This window comes from Carettochelys insculpta, chromosome 22 (assembly GCF_033958435.1).
Source record: "Carettochelys insculpta isolate YL-2023 chromosome 22, ASM3395843v1, whole genome shotgun sequence".
In the NCBI taxonomy this organism is placed as follows: domain Eukaryota; kingdom Metazoa; phylum Chordata; order Testudines; family Carettochelyidae; genus Carettochelys; species Carettochelys insculpta.
The window spans coordinates 2,628,572-2,645,037 of NC_134158.1; the positions used below are offsets into that span (position 1 = coordinate 2,628,572).

At 51.4% G+C, this 16,466-nt stretch overlaps 1 protein-coding gene across 3 annotated transcripts in view; it reads right to left on the reverse strand.

Moving 5' to 3' along the window:
* LOC142024790 (uncharacterized) overlaps positions 1-13,905 on the reverse strand; it is a 58,089-nt gene extending 44,184 nt beyond the window's left edge. For all 3 annotated transcript variants that reach the window (XM_075017012.1, XM_075017011.1, XM_075017010.1), the window contains exon 1: positions 13,345-13,905. In XM_075017012.1, coding sequence (XP_074873113.1) covers positions 13,345-13,827 — 483 coding nt within the window. In that variant the 5' untranslated portion in view covers positions 13,828-13,905. The remainder of the gene's footprint in view (positions 1-13,344) is intronic.
* Positions 13,906-16,466: the final 2,561 nt, after the last annotated feature.

A 16,466-nucleotide genomic window follows, 5' to 3' on the forward strand; every position in this document is an offset into this window, starting at 1 on the left:
GACAAACCCCCTTTACCCAGCTACCATCCCCATATGCGGTAGACCCCAGTCTCTTGCTGGGGCTCTTGGCCCTTTACCCCATACACACAGTTACAGGGTGTACCTTCTGCAGTGCAGTCCCGAACCCAAAGCCCGCAGATACATTCATTACCAGGGCAGTACCAGCTGTCCACTTGTCTGCAGCCTCCCCTTGCTGCCACAAGCCATCTGCTGGTCGCCGTCGTCCGCCGCCGCCGCCGCTCCTACCGGCCGCTGTCGCCGCTCCTACCGGCCGCCCCCCCCGTCATCTACCGCCGCCGCCGCTCCTACCGGCCGCCCGCTGGTCCCTGCCGGTCCTAACCCCACTGCTTGGGACTGCCCTAAGGCAGAACCCAGTGATTTCAGCTCTGTGTGGCCTCAGCTGCCACTCTGTGATTTCACCTCTTGGTATCTCTAGTGTGGGGTTTCACAAACACCCTAATATCCAACTCTATCTTTTAACAGGTGGGAGCTGTGTCTACACGTGCACGCTACTTCGAAGTAGTGGCACTAACTTCAAAATAGCGCCCGTCGCGGCTACACGCGTTGGGCGCTATTTCGAAGTTAACTTCGACGTTAGGCGGCGAGACGTCGAAGTCGCTAACCTCATGAGGGGATCGGAATAGCGCCCTACTTCGATGTTCAACGTCGAAGTAGGGACCGTGTAGACGATCCGCATCCCGCAACGTCGAAATTTCCGGGTCCTCCATGGCGGCCGTCAGCTGGGGGGTTGAGAGATGCTCTCTCTCCAGCCCTTGCGGGGCTCTATGGTCACCGTGGGCAGCAGCCCTTAGCCCAGGGCTTCTGGCTGCTGCTGTGGCAGCTGGGGATCCATGCTGCAGGCACAGGGTCTGCAACCAGTTGTTGGCTCTGTGTATCTTGTGTTGTTTAGTGCAACTGTGTCTGGGAGGAGCCCTTTAAGGGAGCGGCTTGCTGTTGAGTCCGCCCTGTGACCCTGTCTGCAGCTGTGCCTGGCATCCCTATTTCGATGTGTGCTACTTTGGCGTGTAGACGTTCCCTCGCAGCGCCTATTTCGATGTGGTGCCACGCAACATCAAAGTTGAACATCAACATTGCCAGCCCTGGAGGACGTGTAGACGTTATTCATCAAAATAGCCTATTTCGATGTTGCTACATCAAAATAAGCTATTTCGATGTTGGCTTCACGTGTAGACATAGCCGGGGAGGGTTAGTCAAGCCAGGCTTATAGCTATATGGCCAAGGTATGGACAGGGCCCAGGCACTCAACAAGCTGACTCAACCAGTACCCCTCCCCTTCTCTCTCACAATGTGTTAAACCAGGGAGCCCTGTGTAATCAATGTCTTATGCAGCTATGGCGACTGCCCTGTCCCCCACAACAACCCAGAGCATTGGTGAGATCTCACAACTCCCACATCAAGTGTCAGCTTAAATTGTGATTTTACAACTACATGTTTACAATAGACCAAATCTCATGGCTTACTTGCTACCCATTAGGCTTTGCCTGAAAAGGTATCACACATGCACACGTTTTGCATTCTCATGCAGATGACCTCTGGGAGACTCATTCCTCCCAGCCTTCAGCAGCACTGCGTTCCTTCTGCCACATTCCCTACACTGGCTATGGGGATGTTCTTGTCAGGCAGCTCCCAATGCATTTAGGCAGTTTCAGCATTTTGGACACCAGCAGAGGATTTATTACTAAAACTGGCCTGATAACCACTGAGCTGGGTGTGGGCCGGGTGGGGTCATTAGCCCCTGGAGCAGAGATTTCCCACCAGGCCGTGTTTTCCAGCTTTCTAGCTATGTCTACACGTGCACGCTACTTTGAAGTAGCGGCGCCAACTTCGAAATAACGCCCGTCACAGCTACACGTGTTGGGCGCTATTTCGAAGTTGAAATCGACGTTAGGCGGCGAGACATCGAAGCCACTAACCCCATGAGGGGATGGGAATAGCACCCTATTTCGATGTTCAGCATCGAAGTAGGGAATGTGTGGTCGTTGTGCGTCCCGCAACATCGAAATTGTGGGGTCCTCCATGGTGGCCATCAGCTGAGGGGTTGAGAGACGCTCTCTCCAGCCCCTCAGCTCAATGGTGGCCGCGTGGAGCGGCCCCTTAAAGCTCCCCACTCCCTGCTTTCCTGTGCAGGAAGCTGAGAGAGCGTGCAGGTGGCAGCCCAGACAGGCGGCCAGCCCGCACGTCCCTCAGCCGCCACAGACAGCCCCCCCAGCTGTGATGGCCGCACGCCAGCCCCCTAAGCGCCCCCAGGGGACTCCCCCCCAAGGGGAGCCAGGGCAGCCAGGGTTCACAGCTCAGCAGCCAGGCTGGGAAGCATCAGTGGGGCCCCTCCTGGACGGAGGCTGAGCTGCGGGACCTGCTGGGGCTCTGGAGCAAGGAGGGGGTCCTCCAGGTAATGGGGAGCAAGAGGCGGAATGCGGATGCGTTCGCTCAGCTGGCCGAGGGCCTGGCCGCCCAGGGTCACCCTGCCCACACTCCGGATCATGTCCACAGTAAAGTGAAGGAGCTGTGGCAGGGTTACGCCCGGGCCCGGGATGCGGCCGGCCAATCTGGGGCCGCCCCCATCACTTGCCCCTTTTACAGGGAGCTCAGGGACATCCTGGGCCCCCGGCACACCTCCTCCCCTCTGGCCACCCTTGATACCTCGGCCGAGGAGCCCCAGCAGGCCCTGCAGCCGGAGTCTGCCCCGGAGGCAAGTCCCGCCCCCCGGGTGTCCCCCGACCGTGGGAGCGGACCGTCAGGTATGTACCCCCCCGGTGCACACCCCTGGGGTTGAGGGGCGAGGGTAATAGATATGACCAGTGAGGAAAATAAAAAGTTTTAATTGAGAATGAGGAAGTGAGAAAGAGAAGTGGGAGACTGAACAAACTGTAAAATCAAGCCCTGAAAGGTCAGGACCAGTTTAATCTGATAATGAAAAAAACCCTGTCTGGGGGAACTAACCGCAAGATTGTGCTAATGCTACTGACAGCTTTATAACCACAAAAGGCAGACCCTAAATAAGGGGAAGGGGAGATGTAATAAGGGGAAGGGGAGATGTAATAAGGGGAAGGGGAGATGTAAACAGGGGCGGAGCGGCGCGGGGTTAAAAAGGCGAAACGGATAGGCTGTAAACTCCAAGGACCCTAACCAATGGGGGCCTAGGAGGAGGGCTTCTGCGGTCGGGCCAGGGAATAAATATGTATGTGGCTTATGCTGGGGGTGTGCCCATGCGGACACCCTTCTCTTGCAATTGAAGTAAAAACTCTCTCTGTTCCTGCTGCCTCGGGTAATTAATCCCTTGAAACAGGGAAATATTTAGTTTATCCAAATTGTTTCTAACAATTTGGGGGCTCGTCCGGGATCGAAAAGTCTCCTCTCAGATTGAGGGCGTCGGAAACCGGGAGGTGCGCCCCGCCGGTTCTTCGGTGGTCCTGAGGATTCGGCGCCCGCGGTTCAAGGTGGACGGCTCGGTACCCAGGAAGTTAATATAGAGACAGCGAACAGATTGAACTCAGAAAGGGAAAGAGTTTAAAAGTGGGCACAGTTACAGACCAGGCAACTCTGTGCACGGACCAAGGTAAGAAATACCCTTCTGTTGATAAAGGGGAAGGGGGGAGACACCCCCAGGGAACACCCCAGGAAAGAAGGGACACGAGTATTGCTTTGGTGGTCGGGATTCCTATCCTGGGGAGGATAGGGGGAAAGTGACCGGGATGGGTCACGGGAATAGTAAAGGTAATAAGAGTGCCCAGGGAAAACAAGGAAGAAAGGAAAATCCGTCGACGGGCGGTCGTGAGATCCCCCCCGAGAGTCCGCTGGGATGTATGTTGACCCTCTGGGGGAGTAATCCACGGACTAAAAATAAGGATAAGGCCTTGATAATTAAATATTGTTGCTTTAAGTGGCCTATGTATAAAATCCCTCCTAATTATTTTTGGCCTGAATTCGGGTCCTCTGACCCTGTTTTGTGCCAAAACCTTAATTTATTTATTAATAATAAACAACCCTTTTCACCGGTGGAGTCGGTCTATGCTTTTTGTTGGGTAGACCCAGAAAATTGGTAGTGGTTCAGGAGACCTAAGCGAATGGGGGGAACCTGTAAGTCATGATTGTCTGGACCTAATCCAATATCAAACGAAAGTACGGCCTGACTTAACTGAACTCCCTTTTCATCAAGGGAGACGGCTATTTGTTGATGGTTCCTCCCAGGTAGTAAATGGGAAAAGGCATAATGGGTACGCAGTAGTAGATGGGGAAGGGTGGACCGTTGTCGAAGCTGGACGTCTCCCCAACAATTGGTCCGCCCAGACCTGTGAACTGTATGCCCTCAATCAGGCGTTGAAGCTCCTAAAGGAGGAGTCAGGGACCATCTATATTGATTCACGATATGCCTTTGGTGTGGTCCACACGTTTGGAAAGATTTGGAAGAAAAGAGGGCTATTAAATAGCCGAGGGAAAGGGTTGGTGCATGAAGAGTTGGTTAAATAGACTTTAAAAAGCCTGTTACTTCCCCTTGATATTGCGGTAGTACACAAGAATTCAATTTTTTGTGTGCACAATTGGAAAGCAGGTTCCCCACACAAATGGATTATTGGCAAGTGTGGGATAATTGGGCATTTGCTAGGCAAAAAGAGAAGCCTGGGAAAAATTACTTAAAAGCCTTACAGAGTTCTGCTGCTGCGTCTGCGCTTGTGGAATCCGCTCCACCCTATGCTCCCCCTTCTGCTGTTCTTTCTTCTTCGCCTCCTTCCCTCCCCCCCGTTGTCTTCCGGGCTCCCTTACCTCAGGTCCCCTTAGGACTGAAGCCTGCTAGGGAGGGAGGGGAACAGAGGCAACAAAGGGTGTTAATAACTAGCGTTAACAAACCTTGGAGACCTCAGGATCTGATTACTTGGAGCCAACAGCTTCCCAGGCTCCGAGATAATCCAAAGAAGGTTGTGCAGGTAATTCAAGGAATATTTTATAAAAAAAAAAGGTCCAGGTACAGTGCCTTTTTGGTCGAAAGTGGGGGAGGCAGGGAGGCCAGCGCTGTCCCTGCAGCGCATACCAGGCTAGCCCTCGACGGAGCGATGGGGGCCGGTAGCGCGGATCGTGGCCTATTGGGCGGCCCCAGCAGACTGTCTGGAGTTGCAGGAGGTGGCAGGCATGACGCCGGTACAGCTACCTTCAACCCAGATGACAGCATGGCACCTCAACTCCTTGTCATCTTCCTGACTACCTCGCTGACCTCTGCCACACCTAAGCATCCCCTCAGGAATGCCATCCAGTCCATCGTCTCCACCGCTGGTGCCACGGATTGCTGGATGTGCACCCTGCTGAACTCCTCTGCCAGACTGGGGATTGAGTTTGTCCCTCTGAACCTGAATGATTGGTGGGACAAGAGCAACATCTTCCAGTGGGGACCAGTCTGTTTTGATGACAGCAACGTCCACTCCTACCTTCGCCGCGGCCCCTGGGGTTCATGCTGCGATAGGGTGAGCCCCTACCTGGATAAGGAATCTGGAAGTTCTGGTTCTGGTTTTGGTTTTGTTATCGTACCCTGTAACGGGATGAGGCTTGCTGGGATTTGAGTCCTTGACAACCTTGTCGTCCCGGGTGCTGAGAGGGTGGAACTGGGTGTCTTGCTTGTAATTCCTCGGGGTGGAAGCCATCGCGTGCGAGGAAGCTCCAAGGTTAGGCTGGGCCCTTCTGTCCCGTCCTCCCAGCCAAGCTGGTGGGGGTAGAAGTAACCGGTTTGAACTTTCTGGATTAGACCATAATTCCCATCTGCCTTCCTGTCTAATTGTTTTCTGTCTGAGTGTCAGCAAGGGACGGGGTGGGTCACGGATACCTCTGGGCGTGCACATACAGGCGTGGCCCAAGCAGCTACCCACTTCAAGTGGAAACACTACTTACAGCAGTGCATGTGCTTGGGAGCCCCCACACTTACTGTTCCACACACCCTTCTCCTGGGAACCATTACTTTTAACTTTGCTTTCACTGCTCTCGTGTGCTGTTGTCAAGTCTGTTCCACAGGTGCACACTGTGTTGCCAAAAGAGCATCAACCACCTCACTTGATTCCTACTAGCCTCAGCGTTCACAAAGGGGTCGCGGGGAGGAGTGTAGGGTGCGAGAAGAGTTTGTAACGGTCTCATGAGAGCAGATCGACCCCTCTGTGAATCCTCAGGAGAATCTAAGCAGACCAGTCTGTGCAAGGTGAAAGCTGCAAAACAAACTGCCATGGGAACAGCTGCAGAACAGTACTCAACATGAGTGATCCTGTAATAAGGTGCAATGTACATAACTGTCCTTTAATAAAGGGAAGTAATAAAAGTCAAAGGGGAAGTCAGATCCCTGTAATAACATCTTCAAAGGGTGAAATCTAAACTACTAAAGTTTTTTTAAGGGAGCAAGCATGTGATTTGAGGGAAAGAGTAAGTGAGTAAGCCCTTAACTCTGAAGTGTCTGAAGAGGATCCAGAGTGAGTAGCTTGCAGAGTTTAGAAGGGACTGAGCATGTGTGTAAATGGAGTATTCTAAAATGTAATCTGCCGCTCCCATAGGGTGCGGGGGGACAGAAAATTGTTCTTGTGTCTTTCAGAAACACAGGAAAAGCTGGTAGCTACTGAAGAACAACCTAAACATCATGAATCTCCTTTTAAAATGAAAAGCGTGGTTTTGTATTTTGTGTTTGTGCTTATCTTATTAATAGCATTATCAGATTGTCTGTGTTGGTAAGTTAAACTATACATGGGCTCACAAATTAAAACAAAGAGGGTCTGTATATTGCTGCCTTACTAAATGCCTTGGCTGACACAGCAGCTAAAGCTGCAGACCTTTTCTCTCTTGGGCCACTTCACTGTTTCCCAATTTTACAGATTCCCAGTCTCCTATTGCAACCCTTATTGATACTGCACTATTCCAAGATCAGGCGCCAAATTCAAAACAGAAACTGTCTGGAGACGGGATGAATGCCTTTTGCATCCTGAACACCTTTGGCGCTCCCCGGACGGCCGCCTGGTTGCGCCCAAGGTCCTTCTCCCTTATCCTGCTTGCATGCACCACAGCCTGACTCAGGTAAGCGAAGCAGGGGGATGATTACTGCTGTTCAGACAAATTGGTTTGCTTCCAAATTCTCCTAAGTGGCCCAAACAACTGTCTGGCTTGCCCTGTCTGCCAAGCCTATAACATGGGCAAACCTGTAAAGACAGTTCTGGCAACCAGATCTCCGCCTTTTAGGACTGTTCCTAAATTTATAAATGAACTTCACTCAACTACCCAAATGTAAATCTTTTGACTATGTGCTGGTTATTGTTTGTTTGTTCTCGGGATGGGTAAAAGCTTCTCCATGTAGGAAAGCTGATGCCATCACAGTGGCTAAAAATCTTCTAAATCACTTTATCCCATCCTGGAAAATACCCCTTGTGATCTCCAGTAATAGAGGTACTCACTTCACTGGACTTAGTCCCTATGGGATTGTGTGTGGCTGCCCTAAGAAACAGCTGAGCAGCCCGACGATTGACCAGGCCAATACCACACTTATCAAAGCAAGCATAGTTAAGTACTGTCAGAAACTGATGAGGTGTGTGCAGTCCTGTCATTCACAGGTCAAGGACGCTTTCCTGGAGGCCCCGATTGAACCGTGCCATAAGCTGCAACCAGAAGATTGGGTCTGTGTAAAGGTCCACCAGCGAAAGACTGCCCTGGAACCAAGGTGGAAGGGCCCCTACCAAGACCTTTTCACCACCCACACCGCTGTGAAGTGCGAGGGCCTGCTGACCTGGAGCCACACCTCCCACTGCAAACCGGTTCCAGCTCCTACAGAGGCGGGTCCTGAAGAGGAGCACGGCAGACCTGGTACCGGCAATCCAGGCCCAGAAGCAGACAAGCCTGAGGAACCAAGACTAAGACAGAAAGAATTGCTGGCTCAAACTCCTCCCCTCGAGTTCCCGGTACACCGCTTCACGCCTGGCGACTGGGTCCTGATACGAACCTGGAAGGACACTAGCCTGTCCCCTCAGTGGGAAGAGCCTTTCCTGATATCGCTGACTACGGAAACGTCTGTCCGAACAGCTGAAAAAGGGTGGACTCATCATACCCGAGTCAAGCTATCAGTGAAACTGGCGCCGGAGCAGGAGGGTGGCCATCAACAACACCAGGGGGAGAAGCCCAGCTGGACTGTATCCGAAACTAATCAAGGACCACTCGTCTTAAAATTTAAAAGAGAGAAATAATGTACTTTTGGGTAATCAAAATAATTGTAAGTAGTATACAAATCGCTGTAAGAGCTCAGACGGCTTATGGATCTAGCTTAGGATGGGCAACGGGGCGCCCTGATTATTCCGGCCCCACTAAATTTACTATTAGAGTGAAAAACACCAGTAAACCTCAGGTATTATAATTTAATGTGTGTAATTTGATGAAGTGTGAAAGTCTAGAATCTCAAAGACAATTAAGTGCTCAAAACAAATATATGTGCCTTGGTACTTATTACCCTTATTGGAGCCATGTGCGGTGGACAGCCGAGCCCCAAGGGTGGACAGCTCAAACCAATTCCAGGATCAAAACTTTGATTTCAATCTTCAAGGGTTCCTTTGACCCGCAATGTGCAGATAGGAAGTGTAACCCCGTTTATATAACCTTAAAAGGAACCAGTTGGGAAGAGGAAATCAAAGGAATCAGATATACCAATGGGGTTAACAATACTTTGTATGGAATGGGGATAGATGTCATCGGTAATGATCCCTTAAGCTGTTGTTTTAAAATTATATTCAAACCGACCTCCTCAAACAAAAGTAAGGTTAATTCAACTGTAATGCCAAAAATAGAACCGTTTGTCCCATATAATGACCCCATGGTAGTAAAGGTAGTTAAAGTTAAAAATCTAAAACAAACCATCGAAATTAAAACGGGGTATGGAGACATAAATGCTTGGATAAAGTGGATTAGGTAGACAGTTAAAAGTCTAAACAAAGGTAATTGTGATGCTTGTGCATTGGGCCGACCTGTAGCCCCCTTTCCACTAGGATGGACCCGAGATGAACAAAAAATAAGATGCATGGTAGCATTATATCAAGATAGAACCGCCTGGGGAAACGAGGCTTGTAAATCCCTCTCCTTGTTGTTCCCACCATTAAAAGGAAAAGATCCTAGGCTCCCACCCGTGTTTTCAGCAGTCACCAGAAATCACACAGCTTGCATATCAAGACAAGGGAAAAAGTTTACCCGGAATATGGGAGAGTTAGAATCATGCATAGAGGTATTAAATATCACGGAGGAGGGGGAACAAGGAAACTATTCTGCCTTAAGCATACCTAGGGCAGATTTATGGTGGTACTGAGGAGGAAAAATTTTAAGACCCACTCTTCCTCCGCTATGGAGAGGGACCTGCGCCATTGTGCAGCTAGCAATCCCGTTTACCGTGGCATTTGAAACAGAGACCATGGTATCAACAAGAAGGACTAAAAGAAGCATTCTGGGTACATCTGTTAATGAAAGAATTTCTATAGATGCTATAGGAGTCCCTAGAGGAGTCCCTGATGAATTTAAGGCTCAAAATCAGATAGCTGCAGGGTTTGAATCCCTTTTATTTTGGTGGTCAACCATAAACAAAAATGTAAATTAAATAAATTATATATATTATAACCAACAAAAATTTATAAATTATACAAAAAAATGCAGTTAAAGGAATAGCAGAACAACTAGATGCTACCAGCCAAATGGCCTGGGAAAACCAGATAGCTTTAGACATAATGTTAGCAGAGAAAGGGGGTGTATGTGTAATGTTGGGCGGAAGGTGTTGTACTTTTATACCCAACAACACAGCCCCTGATGGGACAATCACTAAGGCCTTGCAAGGTCTTACAACTCTAGCGGAGGAATTAGCCGAAAACTCAGGAGTTGACACTTCCCTAACTGGATGGTTGGAAACATGGTTTGGTAAATGGAAGGGAATGGCAGTCTCCATCCTTACTTCTTTAATAGTGGTAGCTGGGGTATTGACAGCAGTAGGGTGTTGTATAATTCCTTGTGTTCGGGGTTGGTCCAAAGGCTAATTAAAACAGCACTTACTAAACAAATGCCCACAAAAGACCCACCCCCTTATCACATGTGTCCTCTTAAGAAAATTGAAAAGGGAGAAACAGAAAGAGATCTTCTCAATCGATTTGAGCAAACTCTTGGCATAATTAACTAGTATCCTGAATTAAAATAGTATAAAAAGAAAAAGGGAGGAATTGAGGGAAATAAAAAGTTTTAATTGAGAATGAGGGAGTGAGAAAGAGAAGTGGGAGACTGAACAAACTGTAAAATCAAGCCCTGAAAGGTCAGGACCAGTTTAATCTGATCATGAAAAAAACCCTGTCTGGGGGAACTAACCACAAGATTGCGCTAATGCTACTGACAGCTTTATAACCACAAAAGGCAGACCCTAAATAAGGGGAAGGGGAGATGTAATAAGGGGAAGGGGAGATGTAAACAGGGGCGGAGCGGCGCGGGGTTAAAAAGGCGAAACGGATAGGCTGTAAACTCCAAGGACCCTAACCAATGGGGGCCTAGGAGGAGGGCTTCTGCGGTCGGGTCAGGGAATAAATATGTATGTGGCTTATGCTGGGGGTGTGCCCATGCGGACACCCTTCTCTCGCAATTGAAGTAAAAACTCTCTCTGTTCCTGCTGCCTCAGGTAATTAATCCCTTGAAAAAGGGAAATATTTAGTTTATCCAAATTGTTTCTAACACCAGGGCCCTCCACATGCCCAGATGACCATGGCCCCAAGGACAGTAGTGGCATGTCCCTCAGAAGAGTGCATCAGCCCCTGCCCCCCCCCAGCACGACAGTGCCATGCCCCATCCCCGGGGCAGGGGGGAGCGGAACCTCTAGGGTCCCCCGGGGGGAGGGGGTGGGACACCCAGCAGCAGCAGCAGCATGTGATGGAGTCGGGGGAGTGCAAATGCGAGACTCAGGCTACATATGAGAAACAAGAAGCAGAGCAGCTCCCAGTGGCTAAGGATGACCCTGGGGCTATAACCTAGGCTGGCAGGTAACACCTCTGCCCTGAACAAAGAGGAGGGAGGAGCCGAGCTGGGTTTGAATCAGGGGCGGCAGTTAGAGGCTAGGGTAAGAGAGAGCTGGAAGGCAGCCAGCCTGAGGAGGGGGGAAGCTACACCCCAGAGGGGCACCCCTCGGGGTCTTCTCCCCAGGACGGGTTGGAAGGACTGTCTCTGGCTGCTGTACTGACACTTCTGTGAGAAACTGGGCACCTGTTGCCTAATAAACCTCCTGTCGTACCTGCTGAGTGAGAGTCACTCCTGCCAGCGGACGGGGTGCAATGCAGGGGGACCCCTGAACCCCATCACAGCAGCATCTCCCGGGGACGGGGATGGGGAACCTGCAGCAGAGGGGTGGGGGGACAAGGGCCACAGCTCGGGGCCCACACTAACGGCTGTCTCCACTCTTCTTCCCCCGTCCTGTGTTCTGCAGCTGTACCATCGGAAGGACCGGAGAGCGCCAGCGAGGCGTCAGTGGTCCCGGAATCCCCTCCGGGGCCATCACTCCAGGCCAGCCCCTCGGCGGAGGACCGACCAGCCCCACGGCGGGGAAGACGGCGGACCCAGCACCAGCAGCCGACAGCGACTGACCCCCAGCTGCTGGCCCTCCACCGTCGGCAGCTGGAGGTCACCGAGCAGCGGCTGCGGGTGGAGGAACGCCGCCTCCAGCTGCAGGAGCGGGCGCTGGCCTGGTGCCAGGAGGCATGGGGGGCCTACATGCGGACCCTCAACCGTATCGTGGACTCCCTGGCCCCCCAGGCTGCGCTGGCTGCCGCAGCGCCCACCCTGCCTGCTGCACCCACTGCTCTACCCGCTGCTCCAGCCGCTGCGCCGTCCGCCGTTGCACCGCCACCCACCACCGAGGGCCATTCCGACGAGGGGGACCTGGGGCCAGCTGACACCCGCCGGCCATATCTCCTGGTCTGCCTGGCCCCCCAGCCAGCCCCAGCCAGGGCTGAGGCCGAGGCAAGGATCTCGGCCGCCCACTCCCGGCACTGGACGTTAGGGGTGTGGGGCCCAGGACGTGGGCCCCCCCACTTTGTATATATTCCCTCCAGTTTTAAGTATGTTTGTTGTAAATAGTTTGTATATTTGACCCCTGTTACAATGCTGATCCTTACCCGCCCATGTAAATAGTTCTCCCCTTCCTCGTCTTCCCCTTTCATGTTATCCCTATTTTTATAATGTATATATATTTATAAGTTATTTTACCTGTACATAGTTAGTCTTGTTGATAATAATAATAATAAGAGTTCTAAAGATATTTGAGTTGACAAACAACTGTCTGCTTTTATTTTTACAAGAAAAGTGCGGGGGGAGCTCTTGGGTGCTCTGTGGTGTGTGCGTAGGGGGCAGGGAGTGTTGTGGAGGGTGGGGGGGCAGTGGGGGGCCTGCCAGCGTTCACCCCACGGCCTCTTCGAACTGGGCCCGCAGGGCCTCCCAGACCCGGGTCCCTTCGGGGTCCACCTGGCGACTGGGGGAAGCAGGTGGCTGCACATCGGCCCTGCTGGCCTCCACAGCCCAGCCCAGAAAGAAGGCCTCCCCCTTGCTCTCCACCAGGTAGTGGAGGGCGCTGCACGCGCCCACAATCTGGGGGATGTTGGTGGGGCCTGCATCCAGGCGGGTGAGGAGACACCTCCAGCGCCCTTTGAGGTGGCCAAATGCGCACTCCACCACCTGGCGCGCGTGGTTCAGGCGCATGTTGAAGCGCTCCTGGATGGCAGACAGATGGCCCGTGTAAGGGTGCATGAGCCAGGGCCGGAGGGGGTATGCCGCATCTGCAATGACGCAGAGGGGCATAGTGGTGTCCCCTACAGGGACCTCCTGCTGGGGGATGTAGGTCTCCGCCTCCAGCTGGTGGCACAGGCCCGAGTTCCGGAATACCCGGGCGTCGTGGGTGCTGCCAGGCCAGCCCACATAAATGTCCAGGAAACGGCCCCGGCTGTCCACCAAGGCCTGGAGAACCACTGAGTGGTAGCCCTTCTAGTTGATGTACCGTCCTCCACTGTGCTCCGGGGCGCGGTTGGGGATGTGAGTCCCATCCAGAGCCCCGAAGCAATTGGAGAAGCCCAGAGTGGCAAAGCCTGCAATGGCGGCATCCGGGTCCCCAAGCCTCACGAGCCTGTGGAGGAGCAGGGCGTTGATGGCATGGACGACCCGCAGGGGAAGCACATGGGAGAGCACCAATGAGGGGCGTGCAGGGTGTGTGTGGCCCTCCCCTGCCAGGGCCCCCCTCCCCTCCCCTTCCCTCCCCTTCCCTCCCCTCCCCTCCCTTCCCCTGCCAGGGCTGCCTCCCCCTCCCCCCGTGGGTCCTCTTACCTCCATGAGGACAGCTCCAACGGTGGCCTTGCCGACGCCAAACTGCTGGCCCACGGATCGGTAGCTGTCTGGAGTGGCCAGCTTCCAGACAGTGATGCCGATCCGTTTCTCGACGCTGAGGGCACGCCGCATGGCATTGTCCTGGTTCCTCAGTGCAGGGGTGAGCCACTGGCACAGCTCCAGGAATGTCTGCCGGCTCATCCAAAAGTTCCTGAGCCAGCGGTCGTCGTCCCACTCTCCGAGCACCAGCCGCTCCCACCAGTCGGTGCTGGTGGGGTAGCTCCACACCTGGCGGCATGTACGGCAGGGGTGGGGGCGTGCTGCAGGGTTGGGGGTTGCGTCCTCCTCCCCTGCAGGCAGCTCCTCCTCTGTGGCAAGGAGGTGCTCAGCTGCCTCCTGCATGGCATGGAGCAGGGCGAGCACTGCTCCTGCAGGGGCGGCTGGGTGGACCTCTGGCTGCTGCTGCTGCTGCTGGGGGTCCATGACTGCATTGCTCGAGGTGTGCGTGCCTATGGCTCTGCAGAGCGCGTGCTGTGCGGGCTGCGTGTGTCTGGGAGGGGCCCTTTAAGGGAGCGGCTTGCTGTTGAGCCCGCCCTGTGACCCCGTCTGCAGCTGTTCCTGGCACCCTTATTTCGATGTGTGCTACTTTGGTGTGTAGGCGTTCCCTCGCAGCGCCTATTTCGATGTGGTGCTGCCCAACGTCGACGTTGCCAGTCCTGGAGGATGTGTAGACGTTATTCATCGAAATAGCCTATTTCGATGTCGCTACATCGAAATAAGCTATTTCGATGTAGCGTTCACGTGTAAACGTAGCCCATGAGTGGAAGAAGAATCTTTATTTGGCATGCCAAGTAAGGCGCAGGGGGATCGCTCCTCAAAGCCTGCACCCCTTCCAACAAGAAGTGAGCAATACTTATACCTCTCTCCTCCTTTGTTGACCCCACCTCCCAACAAACCAGGGGAGAGTTTCTCATACGCCCTTTATCCATTCCTCCAGCTCACACTGAATTCCTACTGCTCATATGACATTCCACTCTGGTAATTCCCGATTGAGCAGGCGGTAAAGTACCAATAGATTATTAACAGAATGTAAGTTACAGGGAGGTAGACTTATTCAGTCGTATAGAACATGAACAGGATTTCAGTAACAAAGCAATGCTGAATTTCATGAGAAAATTAAGGCGGATTCACTAACAATGCTAAATACAATATATTGAACCTCATGGGAACATCAGTAAGCATTCATTAAAAAAACAATGTTTCTATGAGAACAGAATGTAACAACGTTTCCCCTGCCAACACAGTAAACAACGTTAGCAGTAAGACAGACAGACACAAGACAAATACAAACATAAAACAATTTTTGTTGAGACAATAGGTACGTGGTATTGTAGGGTGTTCAGCTGGTACCAGCCTGTCTTGATTCTCTGAAAGACAAAAATAAAAACAGACTTTTACCCCTTTGGAGGGGGGTGGCACATAAGAACATAAGAATGGCCATACTGGGTCAGACCAAAGGTCCATCCAGCCCAGTATCCCGTCTGCCGACAGTGGACAATGCCAGGTGCCCCAGAGAACGAGAACAGAAGACAATGATCAAGTGATTTATCTCCTGCCATCCATCTCCTGCCCTTGTTCTGAAGCCTAGGGCACCATACTTTATCCCTGGCTAATAGCCATTTATGGACCTAACCTGCAAAAATTTATCGAGCTCTTTTTTAAACCCTAATAGAGTCCTGGCCTTCACAGCCTCCTCCGGCAAGGAGTTCCACAGGTAGACTGTGCGCTGTGTGAAGAAAAATTTCCTTTTATTAGTTTTGAACCTACTACCCATCAATTTCATTTGGTGTCCCCTAGTTCTTGTATTATGGGAAAAGGTAAATAATTTTTCTATGTTCACTTTCTCCACACCATTCATGATTTTATATACCTCTATCATATCGCCCCTCAGTCGCCTCTTTTCCAAACTGAAAAGTCCCAGTCTCTCTAGCCTCTCCCCATATGGGACCCTTTCCAAGCCCCTAATCATCTTAGTCGCCCTTTTCTGAACCTTTTCTAATGCCAATATATCTTTTTTGAGGTGAGGAGACCACATCTGCACGCAGTACTCGAGATGTGGGCGTACCATAGTTTTATATAGGGGAAGTATGATATCTTTTGTCTTCTTATCGATCCATTTTTTAATAATTCCTAACATCCTATTTGCCTTACTAACTGCTGCTGCACACTGCGTGGATGTCTTCAGAGAACTATCCACTATAACTCCAAGATCCCTTTCCTGATCTGTCGTAGCTAAATTTGACCCCATCATGTTGTACGTGTAATTTGGGTTATTTTTTCCAACATGCATTACCTTACACTTACCCACATTAAATTTCATTTGCCATTTTGTTGCCCAATCACTCAGTTTGCTGAGATCTTTTTGTAGTTCTTCACAATCCCTTTTGGTTTTGACTGTCCTGAACAACTTGGTGTCATCTGCAAACTTTGCCACCTCACTGCTTACCTCATTTTCTAGATCATTGATGAACAAGTTGAACAGGATCGGTCCCACGACTGACCCCTGGGGAACACCACTAGTTACCCCCCTCCATTGTGAAAATTTACCATTTATTCCAACCCTTTGTTTTCTGTCTTCTAACCAATTCCCAATCCATGAAAGGATCTTTCCTCCTATCCCATGACTGCCTAATCTACATAAAAGCCTTTGGTGTGGGACCGTGTCAAAGGCTGTCTGGAAATCTAGGTATATTATGTCCACTGGGTGCCCCTTGTCCGCATGTTTATTAACCCCTTCAAAGAAGTCTAATAGATTAGTTAGACACGACTTCCCTCTGCAGAAGCCATGCTGACTTTTGCCCAACAATTCGTGCTCTTCTACGTGCCTTGCAATTTTATTCTTTACTATTGTTTCTAATTTGCCTGGTACTGATGTTAGACTTATCGGTCTATAATTGCCAGGGTCTCCTCTGGAGCCTTTTTTAAATATTGGTGTTATATTGGCCGTCTTCCAGTCATTGGGTACTGAAGCGGATTTAAAGGATAAGTTACAAACCACTGTTAATAACTCCGCAATTTCACATTTGAGTTCTTTCAGAACCCTTGGGTGAATGCCGTCTGGT